This window comes from Gracilinanus agilis, chromosome 3 (assembly GCF_016433145.1).
Source record: "Gracilinanus agilis isolate LMUSP501 chromosome 3, AgileGrace, whole genome shotgun sequence".
Classification (NCBI taxonomy): Eukaryota; Metazoa; Chordata; class Mammalia; order Didelphimorphia; family Didelphidae; genus Gracilinanus; species Gracilinanus agilis.
The window spans coordinates 216,983,066-217,004,837 of NC_058132.1; the positions used below are offsets into that span (position 1 = coordinate 216,983,066).

The 21,772-nt window shown below is 37.0% G+C and overlaps 1 protein-coding gene across 1 annotated transcript in view; it reads right to left on the reverse strand.

Moving 5' to 3' along the window:
- Positions 1-6,763: 6,763 nt before the first annotated feature.
- The window catches only part of CCDC150 (coiled-coil domain containing 150), a 43,712-nt gene continuing 28,703 nt past the window's right edge, over positions 6,764-21,772 (reverse strand). The window contains exons 7-11 of the mRNA XM_044666438.1: positions 18,780-18,848; positions 18,523-18,684; positions 8,715-8,801; positions 7,209-7,326; positions 6,764-6,882 (exon numbers count right to left, since the gene is read on the reverse strand). Of these exons, the coding sequence (XP_044522373.1) occupies positions 6,764-6,882; positions 7,209-7,326; positions 8,715-8,801; positions 18,523-18,684; positions 18,780-18,848 (555 nt within the window). The remainder of the gene's footprint in view (positions 6,883-7,208; positions 7,327-8,714; positions 8,802-18,522; positions 18,685-18,779; positions 18,849-21,772) is intronic.

Below are 21,772 nucleotides of genomic sequence, written 5' to 3' on the forward strand. Positions count from 1 at the left end.
AAAAATAAGTCAACTGAAATTTAATAAAACTTATTTTTTATAAAAAAAACTTAAGCTCATTTTTAATTGTTTTATTTAAAATCTGTAATATTCAATTAGAAAAGCTAATTATAGTTAATGTAGTAGGAATTAGTTTTTACATCTTGTATATGTACTACTATATTTTCACTGTGTTGGAAAACTCCAAAATCCCTTATTTAATATTTATAGCATTGATCTAAGACTATTAGTATGTAATAGTATGTTCTTCCTTTATGAAGCATCTTGTTTATTTCCTTACTCATTGATCCTTTATGTTACCTGAACCTGAAGCAGCTGTGTGATCTGTCACAAGTTTCACACTGCTCCTCACCTTGCCCTTCTAGAATGGAAAAGAGAAGGTTCATCGACACTAACCTTTTGTTATTTATTCCCAGGTCTTGTTAATGATCTGCTTCTTCCCTATATAGCAGTGGTTCCCAGACTTTTTTGGCCTACCACCCCCTTTCCAGAAAAAATATAACTTAGTGCCCCCTGGGAATTATGAAACTATTTATTGAACTCAGAATAGAATGTAATACAAAAAAAGTGTGGCCATCACCGCCTTCCTTGATTGCTGCAGCACCCACCAGGGGGCGGTAGCGCCCACTTTGGGAATCACTGCTATATAGCTTTCAATCATTCTACCTTTTTCTCCTTTGTTCTGTGTTTTCCCTATTTTAGAAATAGGGGTCCAAGATATAAAAGGTAAGGTGGGTCTTATAGCTTTGCTTGCAAAGTTCCCTAAGACTTAGATATATCTTAAATAGTGGAAGAGTGGAATTTAAAATGAGGAAAGTCTGTATTTAATACAGCTCTCTCACCACTGTTTTCAGAAACATGGAAAGGAAAAGGACTTGACTCCTTTGCTGCCTAATCTGCACCATTCTTCCAAGAGAAGTAGCTCTGTATACTTTATCATATAGAACATTTATGCAGATTCAAATTTGGCCTTACAATTCTCCGGTAAGCCAAGCAGTGTTTGGAGTTGGAGAGCTTTTATCATATCATCATTTCTCATACATGTAATATCTTTCTAATTTTGTAGTAATAATAATAATAATAAGCACTTATATAGCACTTCCAGATTTGCAAAGGATTTTACATGTATTATTTAATTTGATCAGTAGTAAATATTTCTAAAATGTTCATAGAATCCTAGAACATGTTCATAGAAACCTAGATGTGAAAGGGACATCAGAGACCCTCTAGTACAATCCCCTCATTTACAACGAAAGGAACCAAGGCCCATGGAATTGCACAGGTCATATAGGCAGTAAATTTTTGATTCAGAATTTGAATCCAAGTCCTCTGACTTCAGAGTCAGTGCTTTTTCTACTGAAAATGCTGCTCTTCCATGAAACTAACTGAACAAGTAGTTTAGGGATAGAATTAGATGTTTTCTAGTATTAGTTAAATTTTTCCTTCACTCTTAAAGATATCAGTTTATCTTTCACTTTCCAGACTAACAATTGGCTGAAATCTCAGTTCCTTTCAGCTGAAACTTCTCCCCATTAATGACATTATAAAATTAGAATCTTTCTCATTGGAAATGTTTTAATTCTAAGGCCAAAGAAAAACTGTAGTTATTGTAACAAAGATTTTTCCTATAAGCTCAGTTCTCAAATATTTTGTTATGTCTCCAAGAAATACCAATTTGTAAAGGAAGTAGTAATGTATGCTGGGAGACAGTCTGTATCCCTGAGTAATGAGACTGATTTCTGACCTAATGTCAATCCTAATGTTTTCCTTTAAAGATTTTATTTATCTTTTGACCCACTTTGAAGTAGTTTCATGCTATTATTCCACAATCTCTGGGGAAATCATCACTCTTCTTTTCATTGGAGGTTTAAGGAGGTTTTTTCATTTTCCTTCATAGTAAATGCTTTCTGACCTTTAAGCATTTTTTCCAGTTATTTTTTTCCTTCTAATTTTTTGGGCAGTCCAACCTAATCCTATCAGCATTTTTAAAGTGACTATTATGTGCCAGGCAGTGTACTAAGTGCTGAAGATATAAAATTAATAAAAAGAAACTCTGCCCTTAAGGAGTTTACAATCTAAAGGGGAGGCAGAAAGGAGAGGAATAGGGGATTCTTGGGAGTATCTTGTTTGGCAGAGCTGAAACCAGATAGAACAGCAGATGCAAAGTGCAGTGAGTGAGTCTAGTTTCTACACTATAAAAGAAGGTGTTAGGAGGAATCTGGTACTCTGCCTGGTCAGCCCTTCAATCAATCAGAGAAGAGAAGACACTGAGGGAGATGCAGTTAGTGAGGGTTTGGGTTCACTGTATGATGGTGAATTTAGAAGTACAGTAATGAACTTATTCTGGGAGGGGCATCTTGTTTTGCAGCTGGGGGTTGGGGTGGGGGCAGTGTAGTCATGTTCCTACTATGTGTTGGAAGGATTTAAAAAAGGCAAGATAATTCCTGCCTTCAATGAGTTTACGATAATGAGTTAATAAGCAAACAAAAATGGTATAAAGCTATATATATATATATATATATGTATATATATATATATAAGTGTTAAATAGAAAATAAGAGAAGAAGGCACTAGAATGAGGAGGGTTTAGGGAAGGCTTTCTGTAGAAGGCAGGGCTTAAATGAACCCTGAGAAAGGCAGTAGGAATTGATGAGAAGGGAGAACATTCCAGGTGTGAGGAACAGCAAGAGAAAACATCCAAGGGCTGAAAGACGGAGCATTTTGTTCCCTGGAACAGCGAGGAGAACGGTGTCACCGAATGAAAGAGTACACTGAAGGGAAGAAGGTTTAAGAAGACTGGGCAGGTAGGATTTTGTATTTGATCCTGAAGGTGACAACCAAGTGAGTTTATTGAGTAAGGAGGTGAACATGGTCAGACTTTTAGGAAACTCACTTGAAATGGATTGGACTGGGGAGAGACTAGACACAGGCAGGCCCACCCTTGCTGAATGTAGGTTTGTGCTCTTAACCTTTTTTGCCTTCTTGTTTTCTCCTGCATAAACCCCGTAGCCCGGACATCCTCAGCTGGGGGAGTCCAGCAGCCTGACTGGTTCTTTGTCTAGAATGAGCACCATGGGAAGAGGCCTGAGCCCAGTTAGGTTTCTGGTATTTTTTGCCTTGTGCACAGAAGCCCTTATCTCTTTATCCAGCTCAGGATTTTTAGATGTCCCAGTAGCCCCTGGACCTCTCAGTAAGACCCTGAAACACGGGTTGTGAGATTGCTTGTGTCAGCTGTACCTGGTCTTCAAGGTAGCTGAGTGGTGGGAAGATGTTTGGGATTTAGATATACTTTAGTCAATAGACTTTGAAGCTTTTACTTTGTTTATGCATCATTTTGTAGATCCACTATTAGTTACCATAGCTTTGGAGCAGATTTCTATAAGGAAAGGTGCCCTTCCACCATTTTGCTGATCAAGTCACCCAAATGGGTTTTCATATACTTAGTGGGTTCCTTAAGGATGCGTCTAGCCCTGCTATCATCTAAACTTCCTATCTTCTCCAGGCCTCTTCCCCCCAGTCCCCCGTAGCACCTTCCCCTTCCCACTGCTCTCCTTGTCCTAGTCACCTTGCGTTGACTCCACACCTTCCTGGCCCTCACACTCCCTCCAAGGGCATCTCCCGGTGCCTGTCCTGTGTGCTGGTGTCCCAGGGATCTATCAAATGCCTGGCTTTGTATGGTTTAATATTTTTATCACTGACTTGAATAAAAACAAGCGGCTTGCTCACCAAATTTGCAAAATAGGACACAATGGCTGTAGAATCAAGTGCCAAAAGGATATTTAAAAAAAAAATAACTTTTCTTCTGTCTTAAAATCATTACAAGTTACCCGTTCCAAGGCAGAAGAGTGGGAAGGGCCAGGCAATTGGGGTGAAATGACTTGTCCAGAGTCACACAACTAGGAAGTCTGAAGCCAGATTTAAACCCACATCTTCCCAATGCCAGGCCTGAAGCTCTGTCCGTAGCAGCTCCCTATGGCAACTGTGCCATTGACAAGTATTGAGAATGTTGGGCCAAATCCATTAAGATGAAACTAACTAGTGATAAAAGTCTTCCACTTGGGTCATAAAAAACTCAATTTCGTGAGTCCATGTTGGGGAGGTGTGGTTAGAGAAGTTTATTTAAAAAAAGACTTGGGGATTTTGTGGGTTTCAAGTTCAATGTTAATGTGCAGGGTTGGTGGCACCCAGGATTGTAGGGGGGATCAGAGGGAGGCACGAGCTAGGACGATGGAGACGAAGGTCCTCCTCGGGCAGACTGTGCCTGCAGCACTGGGGTGTAGGAGCAGCAGAGAGAACCAGCTGAATGTTCAGAGGAAGGTCATTAAGATGATGAAGGACAAACATGGTCATGCCAAGGAAGGCCCATTTTAATGATGCAGGAGAGAAGCAGTGTGGAAGCAACCTTCAGTCACGAAGATGCCAGCTCAAGTCCAGTCTCTGTGTGACCCTGGACGTCACGAATGACATGGCTACGAATGGCAGGATTAGGTAAAAATGCCCTTCAAAAATAGGAGCGTGTCTCTCTTGCTATATAAAAGTCCTCTCTGGTCTGATAATTGCTTGTGTGTGTGTGCGCGCGCGCATTAATCTGCCTTATGTGGCTTATAAGCCTTTTACGGGCAGGAATTTATACTTATAGGTCTTTTGTGCTTTGTAATACCTCTCCTAATGCTGGGCACACAGTCCTCAAGTATCATTTGGGTGATTGTTTTAATGGGTAATTCCAAGAGGGAGTCCTCATGCAATCATTTTAACATACAGTGGATGGCAGTAAAGACCCACAAACTCTGACAGACACCGGCTGGTCTGTATTCCTAGTACAGGGTGTACCACAACCTTGCAAAGTTTTTAAAAAACATCATTTGGCCTGAAGCACGTTTTTTATTTAAGCTGATATTTAAACAAATAGGCCTCTCAATATTCACCCAACATCCCCCCTATTCTTTTCAAGCATTTGCACCTGCTCTCCCATCAGCATGCAAAGAGCTGCCTGACATACCAGGAGGATTTAACTCTTATCTGCCTAATTCTGAGTCATAACAGAAAGAAATATTGATGGTTTTATTGAATTACATCATAACAGTATCCCAATAAATATGTAAAATGCTAAAAAGGCCACTGCATTCAAGATGTGCCAACATTATCATGCTCTGACAAGGTTATTGCTTTTTGCTCATATATCCCAGATTAACCAAGTAAAAGTCACAGTGAAATAGACTTCCTGAAATATAGTGGAACAATTCAACTTTGTTGAGAAGAAGAAAGCCATTGTAGCTCATCTTCAGAAGTCAAATGTACTGTAGCCAACTCTTAATTGCACTAGTTATTTGCTCCTTCTCTTGAAACCTGTTGTTACTTCATCTTAATTTTAGTGGACACCCAGCAAAGAGAAATGTGAATCCTCTAGCCCAGTGGTTCCCAAACTTTTTTGGCCTACCACCCCCTTTCCATAAAAAATATTAATTAGCCCCCTGGAAATTAATTTTTTTAAAAATTTTAATAGCAATTAATAGGAAAGATAAATGCACCTGTGGCCATCACCGCCCTCCTGGATCGCTGCAGCATCCACCATGGGGTGGTAGCGCCCACTTTGGGAATCACTGGTCTAATCAAAGTCATCTTTGACCCATCTCTCTCTCCCCATCTGCCTGTCTCTTCCCTTCTGTCTCCCTCTTGTCTCTTTCTCCATCTGTCTCTCTCACTCTGTCTCTCTCTCTGTCTCTCTCTCTGTCTCATACTTTTTTCTCACAACATTTATGTTGAATAATTTTATGTTTGGATAAACAGATTGTCAGCTATAATTCTGTGAGATTTGCTTTCAGAATGATTCTTCTACTTTTCTAGCTGGCTTTACTAGCTAGAGATAAGAAGAAAGTATCTCCCTTGGAATACTGTGTCATATTTTGAATGATCCCAATATTCTTCCTAAAGTAAAGAATATTTTAATAACATTCTTCTGGTAAAGCTATATGGCTGAGAATAACAGAATGCCAGTCTCGGAGGAATTAGTTATTGTCTACCCAGGAGATGACTGAGGTGTGTGGTAGCTGGGAATAAGCTACAACACATTAACAACAAATTGCACAGGAAAAGCAGAATTAGGTATATGATCAGAGAAGGATGCCGTCAGAAGAACACTACCAGAGAAGCTATTACCATGAAAGGACATGAAGTCACTATATAATGAAAGTGAACAATGAATGGACTCTACTTGTTTCCAATACAATGTCAAGGGATCTAGGCAAAATTTCCCAGCATATTAGGTGGATCCCCATGTAGGATTTATAGGGAGACATGTGAAAGTTGACATATTTACTTAAAAAAAAAAAAAAGAGAGCCAATTTCTTCTCTATGGTTCTTATCCACAGTCTTGTTTCATGAACTGCTCACAGGATATTAGAGGCTTAGACTCAAAGTTGAAACAAAAGTTGCCATCAAATTTGGTGTTCCATAAGTGATTTTAATGTTGATTTAGATTAGAAATATCTTAAGGTATTCTATTAGGAATTATTAAAAAATTAGAAATATATTAAAGTGTCCTAAGCCAGCTCTATAATATAACAAATAAATATACATTTAGTTTGGGTAGGTGGGGCATGGGGGTTAGGGTTTTTTCCCTGTTGATAGAAAATAATTTATAAAAGGATAATTTTGAAGCAAAATCTTCAGCGAGCATCAAGAAATTCAAGTAAGCCAAAGTCCTGAGGCTCACATGATTGTGGAGATGTAGTAGCAATTTTCAATGCTTTTTCGTTAGAGGTTATCACTTCCTGTCCATCTCTGACGGGTACCTCTTAGACATATATCTAAGCTGTTGTTTAGTCTCCCAGCGGTGCAATGCAGACTGAGCAGGTATCTTATTATACCTTGAAGCCCCATCCTGTTGAAGATAAAATACAAAATGAATTTTATTTAGCACACACTATAGAGAAAAATGAATTTTATTGAAGAGGGCCCAGAATTTTGTCCTTACTGTATGTCATATTAAAGCATCGGTATCAGGTTTTAGACAAGTTTCAGAAAAATAGGAATATGAACTAGTATTATTTTTGAGAACGAAAAAAATCTGCTTTTGAATCCACTATCCTTCTTGTTTAAAAGGTCAATAGATTGGGATAGAGTTGGGAGAAAAGAAACAGCTATACTAATGAATTATTTAAAAGTGATCAAATATAAAAATTAAGATGTTCATACTGTAAAAGCTATATCCTCCTTCCACCTGTCTTCTGGAGGAAGCCTCTGTAACCGGTTTTTGGTGAGCTCTAGTTGCAGGCCATCAAATTTACACTTGAACCAGCGGTGGGCATCCTCTAGGTTAGATGTTATCTGAGGACGTGAATGACTGGGAGTCAGAGAAGAGGAATAGCCATAAATATAGCAATGTATTAGTCTGACAGTAAGTATGTATTTCAGTAGAATGAGTTAAATTCTGAACTCAAGTGCCTTAAATCCTTTTTTGCCCAACAGTTGACTTATGGAAGATGACAACCTCTAGTAATAGTTGCATGTTGTAGCCTTCTGTTTGTAGCCTTTTTCTAACAGTTTTACTTCTTATTGGCTTTTTTTTGGATATTTTTTTGGTTCAAATTTGTGACTTCATTAGTATAAGGAACTCAAATGTGGAACAATCCTTCCCTGACAGATTGGCAATTTCTTTGAAACTATAATCTTAGAGAGTTGTTTAGGGCCTTGAGAAGTTAAATGACTTGTGCATTGTCACAAAGCTCATATGTCCCAGAGGGAGACCTTGGACTTATAGGTGCTGGACTAGATGGAAGCAGATTCACTTTTCTATGCTGTCTTCTCAGGCAAAAGGAAGGAAATAGAGGTAGAACACGAGTCTTGGAGTAAGAGTTCAAATCCTGCCTTAGATACTTATTAGTTATATTTCCCTGGGCAAATTTCTTAATAGTTCTGTATCAGTTTTTTCATCTGTAAAATGAGGAAGCGGCATGTGATGACCCCTAAGGGATCTTTTAGTTCTAAATTTATGAATTATCAGCATTAACTAGGTAACCTATAAATAGTTACTGCCTACAAAAATTGTCTTTAAGGACAGGATCTCCCAATGTTCCAGATCAAAGAAAAGTGCTAGTGCTGGCTGCTTTGTGTTTCTACAGAAAGGTCAGCTTAGATCCACTCAGTAATAGGGCCTCTTTTGCAAAGAACTAAAAAGATATGTTTTCTCCTTTGATTCTTCATATACTGCAGTTACACTGTTTGCCTTCAAAAGACTAAAGATAAAGAGCAGGATAGATTTTCCCTTCATTCCCGCCCAATGTGCAGATAAATCAAGGCCACGCTATATCTGAGTAACATTCAAGGTGATGTCTGAGTAGAAAGGTTTAAGTCATAGCTTAAGCTAAAACATCGGTGCTAGGAAGACCAATAAAAAAATTCATTAATTATTGTCTTATGTATACTTGCATTCTCAACAAATGATGACATCAGCTTAAACTAGCATTGTCTGTCTTCAGTAATGCCTGTCAGTAAATAATGTCATCTCTAATTTTTTAGAATGACATATGTTGTGGTGGGTACTCGAGGCTTAGTAATTTTACATAATGACATATGTTAATCAGAGTATGGCTAAATGAAAAAATATTTGGGACAGGAATTAGTAAATCAGCTAATGGCTAAAGCTAGATACCATTTGACTAAAGAAAGAAACTAAAACTCTGTACCTGTTTTTTATGTCCACGCTTCTGGCTCACCTGTTCCGATTCCATACTGACTTCTTTCAGTTTATTTTCTGTTACTTCTTTACATTTTCTCAGGTGTCTGACTGTTTCTTCCATTACCTGAAGAGGTAAGTGATGCAATGATCATTTAAAAATGCTATTTCTGTTAAATGGGCAAGTAGCTTTGTCAGTAAACAGGCAAATAGTAAAAAAAAAAAAAATGTGAAAGAATAAGCCCTGTCAGTGTGATGAAGCAATATGATCACTTCAGTCTAATTTTTTTATTTTATTACACATTCCCCAATTGCATGTAAAATTTTTTAACAATTATTTTTAAAAATTTTGAGTTCCAAATTCTCCTCTCCCTCCCTCCCTTACCTTCTCCTTGAGAAGGCAAGCAATTTGATGCTAATTACACATGTGAAGTCATGCAAAACATATTTCTATATTAGCCATGTAACAAAAGAAACCATAAAAAATAAAAATAAAGAGCATAAAAAAGTGAGCATAAAAAAGTGTGCTTTAATCTGCATTTAGAATTTATCAGTTCTCTCTCTGGAAGTGGATAGCATTTTTCATCATGGACCTTTTGGAATTGTCTTGGATCTTTGCATTGCTAGGAATAATTAATTCAAAGTTGAGCACTGTACAATATTGCTGTTACTTTTACAATGTCCTTCTGGTTTTCTTCACTTCATTTTGCAGGAGTTCATAGAAGTTTTCCCAGGTTTTCCCAAAAGCATCCTGCTTGTCATTTTTTATATAGCACAATAGTATACCATCACTATTATATACCACAACTGTTTCAGTCCTTTCCCCAACCAATGGGCATCCCTTAAGTTTTCAGTTCTTTGTCACCACAAAAAAGCTATTATGAATATTTTTGTACATATTGGTTGTTTTCCTTTTTCTTTGCTCTCTTTGGTATACAGACTAGTAGCACTGGGTCAAAAAGTAAGCACAGTTTTACGGCCCTTTTGGGCATGGTAGGGAAGGTAATTTTTTTTTTTTTGTAATTCTGTATTGGGATGCCATTGAATAAGTAGACTAGGTAGGATTGCCATTTTAATTAGATTTGCTCTGCTCATCCATGAACAATGAATTCTTTTCTAATTATTTAGATATGATTTTATTTGTGTGTAAAAAGTTTTATAATTGTGTTCGTGTAGTTTCTGAGTTTGTTTTAGCAGGTATTCTCCCAGATATTTTAATCTATCTGTGGTTATTTTAAATAGAGAGTATCTTTATCTCTTCTGTAGGACTTTGTTAGTAACATAAAAATATTGATAATTTATGTGGGTTTATTTTATGTCTTGCTACTTTGCTAAAATTTTTTGATAATTTCAACTTAATTTTTAGTTGAATCTCTAGGATTTTCCACAAATACCATCATATTATTTGCAAACAGATAGTTTTATTACTTCTTTGCCCATTCAGTTTCTTTTTCTTCTCTTATTGTTATTGCTAGCATTTCTAATAATCTATGTTAAATAATATTGATGATAAAATCCATTCTTGTTTCACTCCTGATCTCATTGGGAAGGATTCTAGTTTATCTCTATTACAAATAATACTTGCAGATAGCTTTAGGTAGATACTTTGTAACATTTTAAGAAAAAAATCCATTTATACTTATGCTCTCCAGTGGTTTTTTTTTAATAGCGCTTCATAAGTTGTATTTTGTCAAAGGTTTTTTTCTGTATTTATTGATATAATCATATGGTTTTTACTACTTTTGATGTTAATATAACCGGTTACGTTGATTATTTTCCTTATACTAAGCTATTCCTGCCTTCCTGGCATAATTGCTATTTGGTCACCATTTATACTTTGTGATATGTTGTTGTAGTCTCCTACCTAGTATTTTACTTAGGATTTTTGCATCCATATATTCATTAATGAAATTGGTCTATAATTTTCTTTCTCTGTTTTTGCTCTTTCTGGTTTAAGTACTCTATTTGTTGCATAAAAGGAATATAGTAAAACACCTTTATCTGCTATTTCAAATAATTTATTTAATAATGGAATTAGTGGATCTTTGAATATTTGTAGAGTTCACTCATAAATCTGGTCCTGATGCTTTACTTAGGAAGTTCAGTTGTGGACTGTTCAGTTTCTTTTTTTCTAAAATAGGTTTATTTAGATATACTATATCCTCCTCTGATAGGCTAAGCAGTTTATTTTTTGTAAGTATACTTCCATTTTACTTAGATTATAAATTTGTTTGCATATAATTGAGCAAAATAATTTCTAATCATTGTTTTAATTTCATTTTCATTAGTAGTATATCAATCTGTTTCATCTTTAATGCTAGTGATTTGTTTTCTCTCTTTTAAAAAATTAATTAAACAATGGTTTATCTCTTTTAAATTTTTTCAGAAAACCAACTCCCAGATTTATTTATTCATTCAATGGTTTTCTTGTAATCAGTTTTATTCATCAAACCTTTAAGTTTTAGGATTTTTGACTTGGTGTTTAGTTGGGGATCTTTAATTTCTTTTTTCTAGTTTTGTTTTGAGTTTTTTTGTTCTGTATTCCAAATTCGTTGATCTTTGCTTTTTCCATTTCATTAATATAAGCATTCAGAGATATAACATTTTTCTCTAATTACTACTTTTGCTATCCTATAGGTTTTAGTATATTGCCTCATTATTATCATTTTCTTTAGTGAAATTACTTATCATTTCTATGATTTGTTCTTTAACTTACTCATTCTTTAAGATTGTTATTTAGACTCTGATTAGTTTTTTACTTTGTATTTCATGGCCCTTATTATATACAATTTTTATTGCATTATGGTCTATAAAGGATGCATTTAATATTTCTGCTTTTCTATATTTAAATATAATATTTTTGTATCCTAATGTTTTGTAAATCAAGTTTTGTAAAGGTGCCATGTATCATTGAGAAGAGGGTATTTTCCTTTTTGTTTCCATTCACTTCTCTCCAGATATCATATTTTGCTTATCTACATTTAATTAATCTCTTTGACTTCTTTCTTATTTTTTTGGCTAGTTTTATCTCATTCTGAAAAGGGAAATTGAAGTCTTCCATTATTATTGCCTTGTTGTCTATATCCATCTGTAACTCATTTTTTCTTTAAAAATCTGGATGCTATAACATTTGGTGCATATAGGTTTAATATTGATAATGTTTCATTGACTATGGTACCTTTTAAAATAATGTAGTCTCCCCATTTATTTCTTTCAATTTTATCTATTTTAGCTTTAACTGTGTCAGAGATCATGATTACTACCCTTGCTTTCTATCAGTTGACATACTATATTTTGCTCCCACCCATAATTTTTACTCTATGTGTGTCTCTCATTTTTAAGTGTACCTTTTATGAACAACTATTGTTAGGTCTTGGTTTTTGATACATTCTGCTATCCATTTTCATTTTAAGGGTGAATTCATCCCATTCATATTCAAAGACATAATTACTGGTTGTATATTTCCTTTCATTCTGTTTTTCCTGTTTGTCCTTCTCTTCTTTTTTTTTGCTGTATCCTTCCTCAGACATCCAATTTCTTCTGTCCACTATATGTGCAATTGGCACTCTTTCTTAGAACCCTTCTCTTATCTTCCCCTTCACCCTCCTAGTTCTAAATTAGTCTACCCTTCTGAAGGTCTTTCCTTTGTTCCTTCCCCTTTGCCTTCTAGTTCTTATTCTATCCACCTTTCCAAAAATCTGTTCCTTATTCCTCCAACCCTGCCATTCTATTTCTGAATATGAATTTGATTCTAAAAATCACTCCCTTATCTTGTCCTGAGAGTCCCTGTCTTATCCCTTCACTTTATTCCTATTTCTTTCTTTTTTTTTTTTTAATAAATCCTTACTTTCCATCTTAGAATCAATACTGTGTATTGGTTCCAAGATAGAAGAGTTGTAATGGCTAACAATAAGGGTTAAGTGATTTGCCCAGTCACACAACTAGGAAGTCAAATTTGAACCCAGAGTCTCCTGTCTCTAGGCCTAGATCTCAATGCACTGAGCCACTTAATTGTCCCTACCTCTATTTCTGATATTTATTCCTTTCTAGGTCTCCCTCCCTTTTCTTATCCCCTTGCCCTCTTTTCTCTTAATCTACCTTCTCTTCTCTTAGTCCCACCCTTATCCTAACCCTTTCCATCCTGTTTCTCTGTACATTAGGAAGACATTTATCCTTCTAGTTGTATATGTTGTTACCTCTTTTGCCCAGATCTAATGAGAATAGGATCCTAGTACTTCTACCTTTCCAACTTTTCCTCCCTTTATCTTTGACAGATCTTCCACTCATGTCTCTTTTATATGAGATAATTGTTCTATTTTACCTCTTCCTGCTATATTTTATTATTTTTAGCTCATTCCATTATATTCAACTATACCTCAAGTCTTTTATCTATATATGTTCTTTGAAACTACCCAGATAATGATGTCATTCTTAAGAATTATAAATCACATTTTCCCATATAAGAAGTAAGCAATTTGACCTTTTGGGTCCCTTATAATTGGTTTTTCAAGTTTACCTTCTTATGATTCTCATGGGTTAAATTTTTTACCAAGATCTGGGTTTTTACTCAAGAATAGTTGAAACTCCTTTAGTATATTAAATAACTAATTTTCCCCTTGTATAAATAATTATGTTCAGCTTTGTTGGGTATGTTATTTTTGCTTGTAAACCCAGTTCCTTTGCTCTTTGAAATACTGTGTTCCATGCCCTTTGTTCTTTTAATTTGAAGTTGCTACGTCTTATGTTATTCTGACTGTAGCACCACAGTAATTAACTTTTTTTTTTCTTGTTGCTTTTAGTATTTTCTCCTTTACCTGGAAGCTATGGAACTTAGCAATGATTCTCTTGTGCATTTTCATCTTAAGATCTCTTTCTGGTGATGATTGGTAAATTTTTTCAATTTCTTTTCTATTCTCTAGTTCTAGAATTCCTGGACAATTTTTCATAATGATTTCTTGGAGTATATTGTCTAAACTCTTCTTTGATTTTTTTTTTTCTTCCTTCCTTCCTTCCTTCCTTCCTTCCTTCCTTCCTTCCTTCCTTCCTTCCTTCCTTCCTTCCTTCCTTCTCATAACCTGGGAGTCCAACAATTTTTATATTGTCTCTCCTTCATCTATTTTCGAGGACAGTTGTTTTTGCAATAAGATATTTCATAATATTCTTCTATTATTTCATTCTTTTGATTTTGTTTTGTTAGTTTTTGTCGCTTTAGGAAATGACCAGCTTCTCTTTGTCTAAATCTAGTTTTAATGAATTATTTTCTTCTGAAAGATTTTGGATTTCTTTTTCCATTTAGTTGATCTTTCATAATTTTCTTGATTGTCCTTACATTGAATCTTATTTTTTTCTCTAATTTTCCTCAACCTCTCACATTTTGTTTTGAGGTCTTTTTAAAGCTCTTCAAAAAGCACTTTTTGAGTTTGTGACCACTTAATATTTTTCTTTGCTGTTTTAGAAGTAGGTGTTTTTACTTCACCATCCCTCCACGTTTGAACCCAGGTCTTCTCTGTCCCCATAATAGTTATCAATAGTTGAGTTCTTTCTCTTTACTTTAATATTTTTTTTTTTGTGGCCAGGGAAATAGGTTTAATTTCTAGCCTTATTTTAAAAGAGTCCCAAAATTCCAAAAGTGTTAGCGATGGTGCCTCAAGTTTTAGGATTTTTTGTGTTCATTTCCTGGGTTCTATTTAATTCTTCTAATTCCTATAATTCGGTGTCAGTGGTAGTCCCTGGTACCCTCACTCAAGTCCCAGGCTATGACTGACCTTAGGCGCTCTGACTAGAATCCACCGATAGTTCTGCCACTGCAAGCAGACAGCTCACCTCTCCCATGTTCCACGCCAGCAACCAGTGACTTCACTCTGCTCAGGGGGACCACACCAACAGGGCCCCAGCTCCATTGCAACTGCACTCACCTCTGTGTGCTCCCTCCTCACCCTTCCTCTCCTGGGGCTACAACCTGGGATAGAGACAGTATCTGGTTTGCATGTTTTGTCCCCAAAAGTTCTTCCTTGGTCAGTGGTCACCCCCTCCTGTGGGTGAGTGGAGATCTCTGGAGCTGAAGCTTCAGCCTGCATGGCTACTCTCAGAGCTTTCTGCCTGTTCACTCCGCTGGCATCTGCCCCTGGGATGTAAGCTCCCCAGGTCAGCCCCTAGGTAGGGGGCTGCCCCAGAGGATTACTGCTTGTTAATTCTGCATTGTTTGCTCTGAAGAGTTTGTGCTATCTGGCCAGACCAAGGCCAACAAGTCAGAGACCTTCCTTCCTAGTTGTCCTTGGCTGCTCAGCTTCATTCCTGACTCTTATCTGTTTTTGTTATGTTTAGCATTGATTCTGTGGAATTATTTTTGATTATTTATGGGGGAGTTTGGAGAGAAAGGGTCTCAGACCCTGCTCCCTCATCTTCCTACAATCCCCCAGAAGTAACTCTTAAGAAGAGAATGGATAATTGAACTTTTGAGTATCTCAGTTAAGTCCAAACAGAAATTATTTTTTTCTTCAAAATATTCTCTGGTCCTGAACTTTCTTATTTAAGCTGATGTTTCTACTATTTTTGGAGTGCTCTAAGTTCATAACTGTGGTGTTACACTCAGCATTTCAGTCTCGTTCACTCCACACACCGAATCAGGTGCCACGTATTATTTTTACCTTCACAACTTCCGTTACATAGAACTCCTCCGTACTCACACATCCATACCTTATTTCAGGCTCTCATCACCTCCTGCTTAGAGTATTATAATTGCCTCCTAATAGAGCTCAGATCTCTCCACTTTCACTCCAAGCCATCCTATATAATGTAGCTAATATGGTCTTATATAAGTACAGAATTGACCATTGAAGTCCCCTATTGAATAAACTTGAGGTTATTTATCTACAATAGGTGTATCCAACTCCTCATCCTCCTCTTTTTTCTTCTTCTTCCCTCAAGTTTAGTGCATTAAGCTGTAAGTTTACATATAGGTGGTACAGTGTACAGAGCATTGGGCTTGGAGTCAGGAAGACCAAAGTTCAAATTTGACTGTGCCAGGTAGCCTCCCTACCATCAGTCCATTCTCTACTCATTGCTATCAGTGATCTCCCCAAAGGGCCCCTCTAACCATGCTGTCTTTCTGCCCGATAAACTCCATTGGCTCCCTATTACTTCCAGAATCAAATATGAAATTCTCTATTTGATCTTTGGATTTCTTCATAAACTTTGCCACTCCCTAAAAACTTTCCATTCATTCAGACACCTGCAGTGACTCCACTTTCCTTGCTGTTGTTTTTCTCTGGATGCCCCCGAAGCCCAGAATTCTCTCTCCTCCTTTCTGCCTGCTGGATTCCCTGACTTTCTTTGAGGCCCACCTAAAAGTCTGTTTTCTACAAGAAGTCTTTGCTAATCCTCCTTCATTTCAGTGCTTTCCCTCTGCTCATTACTTCCTCTTTATTTTATTTATAGCTTGTATGTACAAAGCTGCTTATGTGTTGTCTCCCTTATTTCTGCATCCTTTCCCTGATATTCTCATAATTAGCAATAAATAGATTTTTGTAGAAATTTGTCTCCATCCAGCTTTATCTACCCCTAGAACCAGCTAGGCCCTAACAGCTTTAACAGAATTTATAATAATCAATATCAACTGATATCAACTGGTCTAATCTATACAAGATCAAATACTACCATAACACCCTCATTGCATTATGAGCTCCTTGAAGACAGGGATGGTATTCTGCCTCTCTTTGTATCTCCAGCATTTGGCACAGTGACTGGCACATGTTGATATTGTTCAGTCATTTCAGTCATGTCCAATTCTTTGTGACCCCATTTCTTGGCAAAGGTACTGAAGTGGTTTGCCTTTCCCTTTCCAGTTCCTTTTACATATGAGGAAAACTGAGGCAAAAGGGATTAAGTGACTTGCCCAGGGTCACATAGCTAGTACATGTCTGAGGTTGGATTTGAATTCAGGTCTTCCTAATTGTAGGTTCAGCATGCTATGCATTGTACTGCTTAACTGTCCCAACTGGTACATGGTAAGGATTTAATAACGGTTATCTGACTGCCCTGTTATCTCTAGGATAAACTATAAGATCCTCTGTTTTGGCTATAAAACCTTTCTTTCACAATTTGATCCCGATCTATCTTTTAAGTCCCATTATGTTATTCTTTTCCTATACTCTATGATACAACCAAATTAAGACTTCTTTCTATTTCTTACATGTCATTCTATTTCCCATCTTTATGCCTTTATACTGGCTACTCCTCATGTCTTGGAATGCACTTCTTTTTCACCTTTGCCCCTCTGAGTCCTTCACTTTTTTTCAAAACGCACAATAGAAGTGATAGAAGGGGAAAATGACAAATTTTGGAGATGTGGAGAAATGGGACACTGATACATTCTTGGTGGAACTGTGAACTGATCCAACCATTTCTGAGAGCAATCTGGAATTACAGCCAAAGAGTTATAAAACTGCATATCCTTTGACCTAGCGATATTACTATTAGTCTGTTTCCCAAGATGATCAGGGTAAAAAGGAAAAGAATACATTTATTCTAAATATTTGATAGCTTTTTTTTCTGGTGGCAAAGAGCTGGAAATTGAAGGAATGTTTATCATGAGGAATGGACGAACAAGTTGTGGTATATAACTGTGAATTAATATTACTGTGCTGTAAGAAACAATAAGTAGATTGGTTTTAGAAAAACATGGGTTTGGGGCAGTTGGGTGGTTCAGTGGATTGAGAGTCAGGCCTAGAGATGGGAGTCTTGGGTTCAAACCTGGCTTTAGATACTTCCCAGTTATGTGATCCTGGGCAAGTCACTTGACCCCCATTGCCTACCCTTACCACTCTTCTGCCTTAGAACCAATACACAGTATTGATTCTAAGATGGAAGGTAAGGGTTTTAAAAAATAAACAAACAAGGAAATACTTGCAAAAAATAATGAAGAGCAAAATGAGCAGAACCAAGAGAATATTGTTTGTTGAATAACTATGAATGTCCACCTCCAGAGAAAGAACTAATAAGTAGATGTTTGTCAAATAGTATCTTCTCTGGTTTGGAGTGGGGAGGGAGGGAGACATCTCTGAACTTAAAATGTGACAAAAAATAAATCAGCAAAAAGATACAGAAGATGTTCTGCCTTTTACCTAAAGCCTTTCTTCATATAATAAATATCAAATTGTTTGCCTTTTCAAGAAGAGGGGAAGAGCGAGAGAGAAAGAGGGAATTTGGAAAAAAAATTTTAAAAATAGATGTTAAAATTTTTTTACATGTAATTGAGAGAGAAATTTAAAAAATATATTAAAATGTCTTGATTCTCTCAAGATCTTCCCTCTATAACTACCTTGCATTAATTTTTTGTATATATTTCTTCTCCAAATATTTATATAGGGGCACGTTAATTCCTCCAATAGAATGTGAGCTCCTTGAACTTAGGGATATTTTATTTGTTAAGTTCATGTCTTTAGCACTCAGAACAATTTTAGTACTGGGCTTGCTGACTGATACTACTAGAAAAGCAATACTTTTTATAGTACAGAGGTTAAGAAATGGGAAGACTCTGAAAAAGGAGTACTCAAATATCTTTTGAGTACATATTTAGCCAATTATATTTTAAGAATGAGGGCTTTGTTCTAATAAACTCATGGGTTCTATTTTTATAAAAGACAAACAGCATTATTGGTAAGCAATGCTATAGTCTCTTTCCAGGTATTGCTAAGTTTATGTGCCCAAAATTTATATTTGTGTATATGAGGGTGGCCTAAGGTTTTTCTGCTATATTCAGGAAAAGCACCAGGTAAGGGAAAAGTTATTATGACTTCAGCCTGTGATCATGGATGACTCAACTTCTGGGTTAAACAGGAGCTCTTTACCTGGCACCGAGCCTCCCACTCCTGTCTCATTTTTCGTTCTGCCTCTATTCGCAGTTCTTGTTGCCTATTTCGTGCTGAGGAATCATGTTGGCTTTTTGCTAATATCTGCATTTCCCGCTGTAAAGTGGCCATTTCAGCCACAAATTTCTGGATACTTAATGACTGCAAAGACGTAAAAACAAAGACTAAAATGATCACAAGCAAGTGTGGGACTTTTGTAGTTCAAGATAAACACACATTTAGTAAAAAATATTTACCTGTTCAAAATTCTTTTTCTGATATTGATCCTTAATTAGCTCCATTTGCCTCAATTCACTTTCTATTTGCTGAAACAAATGGGGAATAATGTAAATAAGATCATGGAAAATTTGTTTGCCCCACTTGCCAGTAGGATGCATAGAACCATACAGGTCTTTTCTTCATATCTGGTCCAATGGCACTGAATAACAAACTTTAGTCTGATTTATGTGAGAAGGGATAGTTCAGTGGCCAGGACATATTTCATTTTTACAGGGAAACCACATACCTTCACAGCAATATTTGCTGTAGGCAGGGGGAATAGACTGTTCCTTTCCCACAATGTAGCTTTTCTGGGCTTTGTGATCTCCAGAAACTCATCATTATGCCAGATTCATTCAGCTATGAAATGCACCATCACAGGACCCTCTGCCCATGGGGCTCCTCTCTCTGATTGGAGAGGGTGGAGAATGAACCCTGGAGAGCTCCTCTCAGATCCTCCATCATTTAAAGAAGTCACCTAGGGAATTCTCATCATTTCTCACCCAGATACTTTCCTGGTTTTTAACTCATCATTCTCAAAGATGAAATCAACTCTGACCTCCTCAGCATCACCTGCCCTGAATCCCTCCTCCTTTTTGGGGGGGAGAAGGTGGGGCATGGACATTTTGGAGCTCCTCTCTGATCCTCTACCATTTAAGGAGGCCACCTTGAGAATTCTCATCATTCCCCACCTGGCTGCTTCCTTGGATCATGGTCTCCAGAAATTTATCATTTCGCAAGATGAAATCAGCTCTCTCATACCTCTTCAGCACCTTGCCCTTTGGCTCCTCCTGCCCTCTAGCTGTAGCAGGCAGAAGGGGAGATATTTAGGAATTTCTCCCTGGTGCACCATCATTTAAGGAGGGCACATTTAAGAAGGGCTCATCATTTCTCACCCAGCTGCTTTCTTGGACTTCATGGTCTCCAGAAACTCATCATTCTTCAAGTTGAAATCATTTCTGAAACTCACCTCCCATCCCTGCTTCAGGACTTTATGATGTTCTGGTGCTAGGTAACCTCTCTCCTCACCCCTCCCACTTTTCAGCTTCTTTTTATGTTTTGAATCCCCCATTAGATGAGAGCAAGGACTATCATATACATTTCTTTGTATCTCCAGTGCTTAGTGCAGTGCCTGGCATATAGTAGGCACTTAATAAATGTTTATTGACTCTCTGTTACAAGACAACCTCCCCATTTCACAGAGGTTGCTAGCATTGCCCAAGGCTACCACAAGCTATTAAATATTCTGAAAATTCATTCTCCTGCCATCAATTGCTTATATTTCAATTCAGAGGGCAGTGTTAACAGAGGGTTTTAAGATAATTCCTTGTGGCAGAGGGCCTTCATACAACCTTCATTCTCTCTGTATTCTGTACATTTTGAGCCTTCGAAGACAAATGGTGCCTGATCTGGGCCTTTTGGGTCTTTAATTTTTCCTTGAGATTGGTTAATGTTTTTTCTAGGTCTGTCACTTTCTGTCGAAGTTCTCTGTTGGTCCTGGACACTTCCACTGATCTGCAGTTGGCATCATCAAGGGCTTTCCTCAGCTGTAGGGCACAGATAAAACCATTAGGATACTTTTACCTTCCATTTTAGTTGTATAAGCTTATATTAATAACTTCATAGTTTTTTCTTTCTCTTATATTCTTTTTAGCAGGAAAGTTGGATGCTTTACTGTCATGGAGATTTCTCTGGGTGGTTGAAGGCTATAGTGCACAAGATCCATGAAGTCTTATGCCAAGCTAGAAAGGCTTCAAGAATAAATCCAATAACTACATGAGGGCCATCACTGGACTGACTCCTAGGGGATGAATTTTTAAGCCTTGACAAATCTGGAAGATTATCTATTAAGATGTACAGGGGTTGTATAAAATATGTTGGTAGAAGTAGTTACTACTGATGAAATCACAAGTCACTGGTGTGCTGAAGCATTTAGCCCCTCAGAAATTAGTCATGAGTCTCAAAAATCTACTAGAAGGGAAGTTCTGAAAATAATTCAGTTGTTGTTTGTGGTTTGAAAACACCACCCCTCCCCCAGCAACTTCCAGCAGCAACTGCTTATGTTTAATTCATGGGGATAGTGTTAAAAGTAAGAGGGTCTTAAGATAATTTCTTGTGGTTTAGAGTCTTGATACATCATCTACCTTTGAATTCCAGACATTATGGAAACCTTGGAAGATAAATGGTACTGTTTTGGGATTATTGACTTTTTTTTTTTTAAACCCTTGTACTTCAGTGTATTGTCTCATAGGTGGAAGATTGGTAAGGGTGGGCAATGGGGGTCAAGTGACTTGCCCAGGGTCACACAGCTGGGAAGTGGCTGAGGCCGGGTTTGAACCTAGGACCTCCTGTCTCTAGGCCTGACTCTCACTCCACTGAGCTACCCAGCTGCCCAAGATTATTGACTTTTTAATTTCTTCTAATCACTAGTTAATATTATTTCTAGCCCTGCTACTTCTACTGAAGGTGTCTGTTGGCTAATACTAATTCCCAAATCAAAAGATCCTTTTCCCTTTGTTGAACAAAAAGGATAACCAAGAAGGGCATGGCAATCCTATTTTGCTTATTGCAATAGAGGCAATTACTCCTTGATCCTAAAAACGAAGTTACAAGTTCTGTGTCTATATCTAAAGGACATCTCCACTTAACATGTACCACCATCATGTCAAAACTTAAAATTATCTAATTATAGGGGACATTGATCAAACTAGTTCTTGATGATAATCAAGGGTTGGAACCTTTGTTTGAGGCTTTTGATAGCAATTCATGGAGAGTATGGATATGCTCCTTGCTATATCCTGGAGAATGGGTTTCACTGATGGGATTTTCCAAGAGATGAATTGACTGGACACACTGTTTTGGGAAAAAACATTCCCTTGAACTGAATGAGATGGAGCTAATAGGCCCTTTTGGCCCATTCTTTTTGGAGAGATAGAATGATCACATTAGAACTAAGAGTGGAACCTACAAA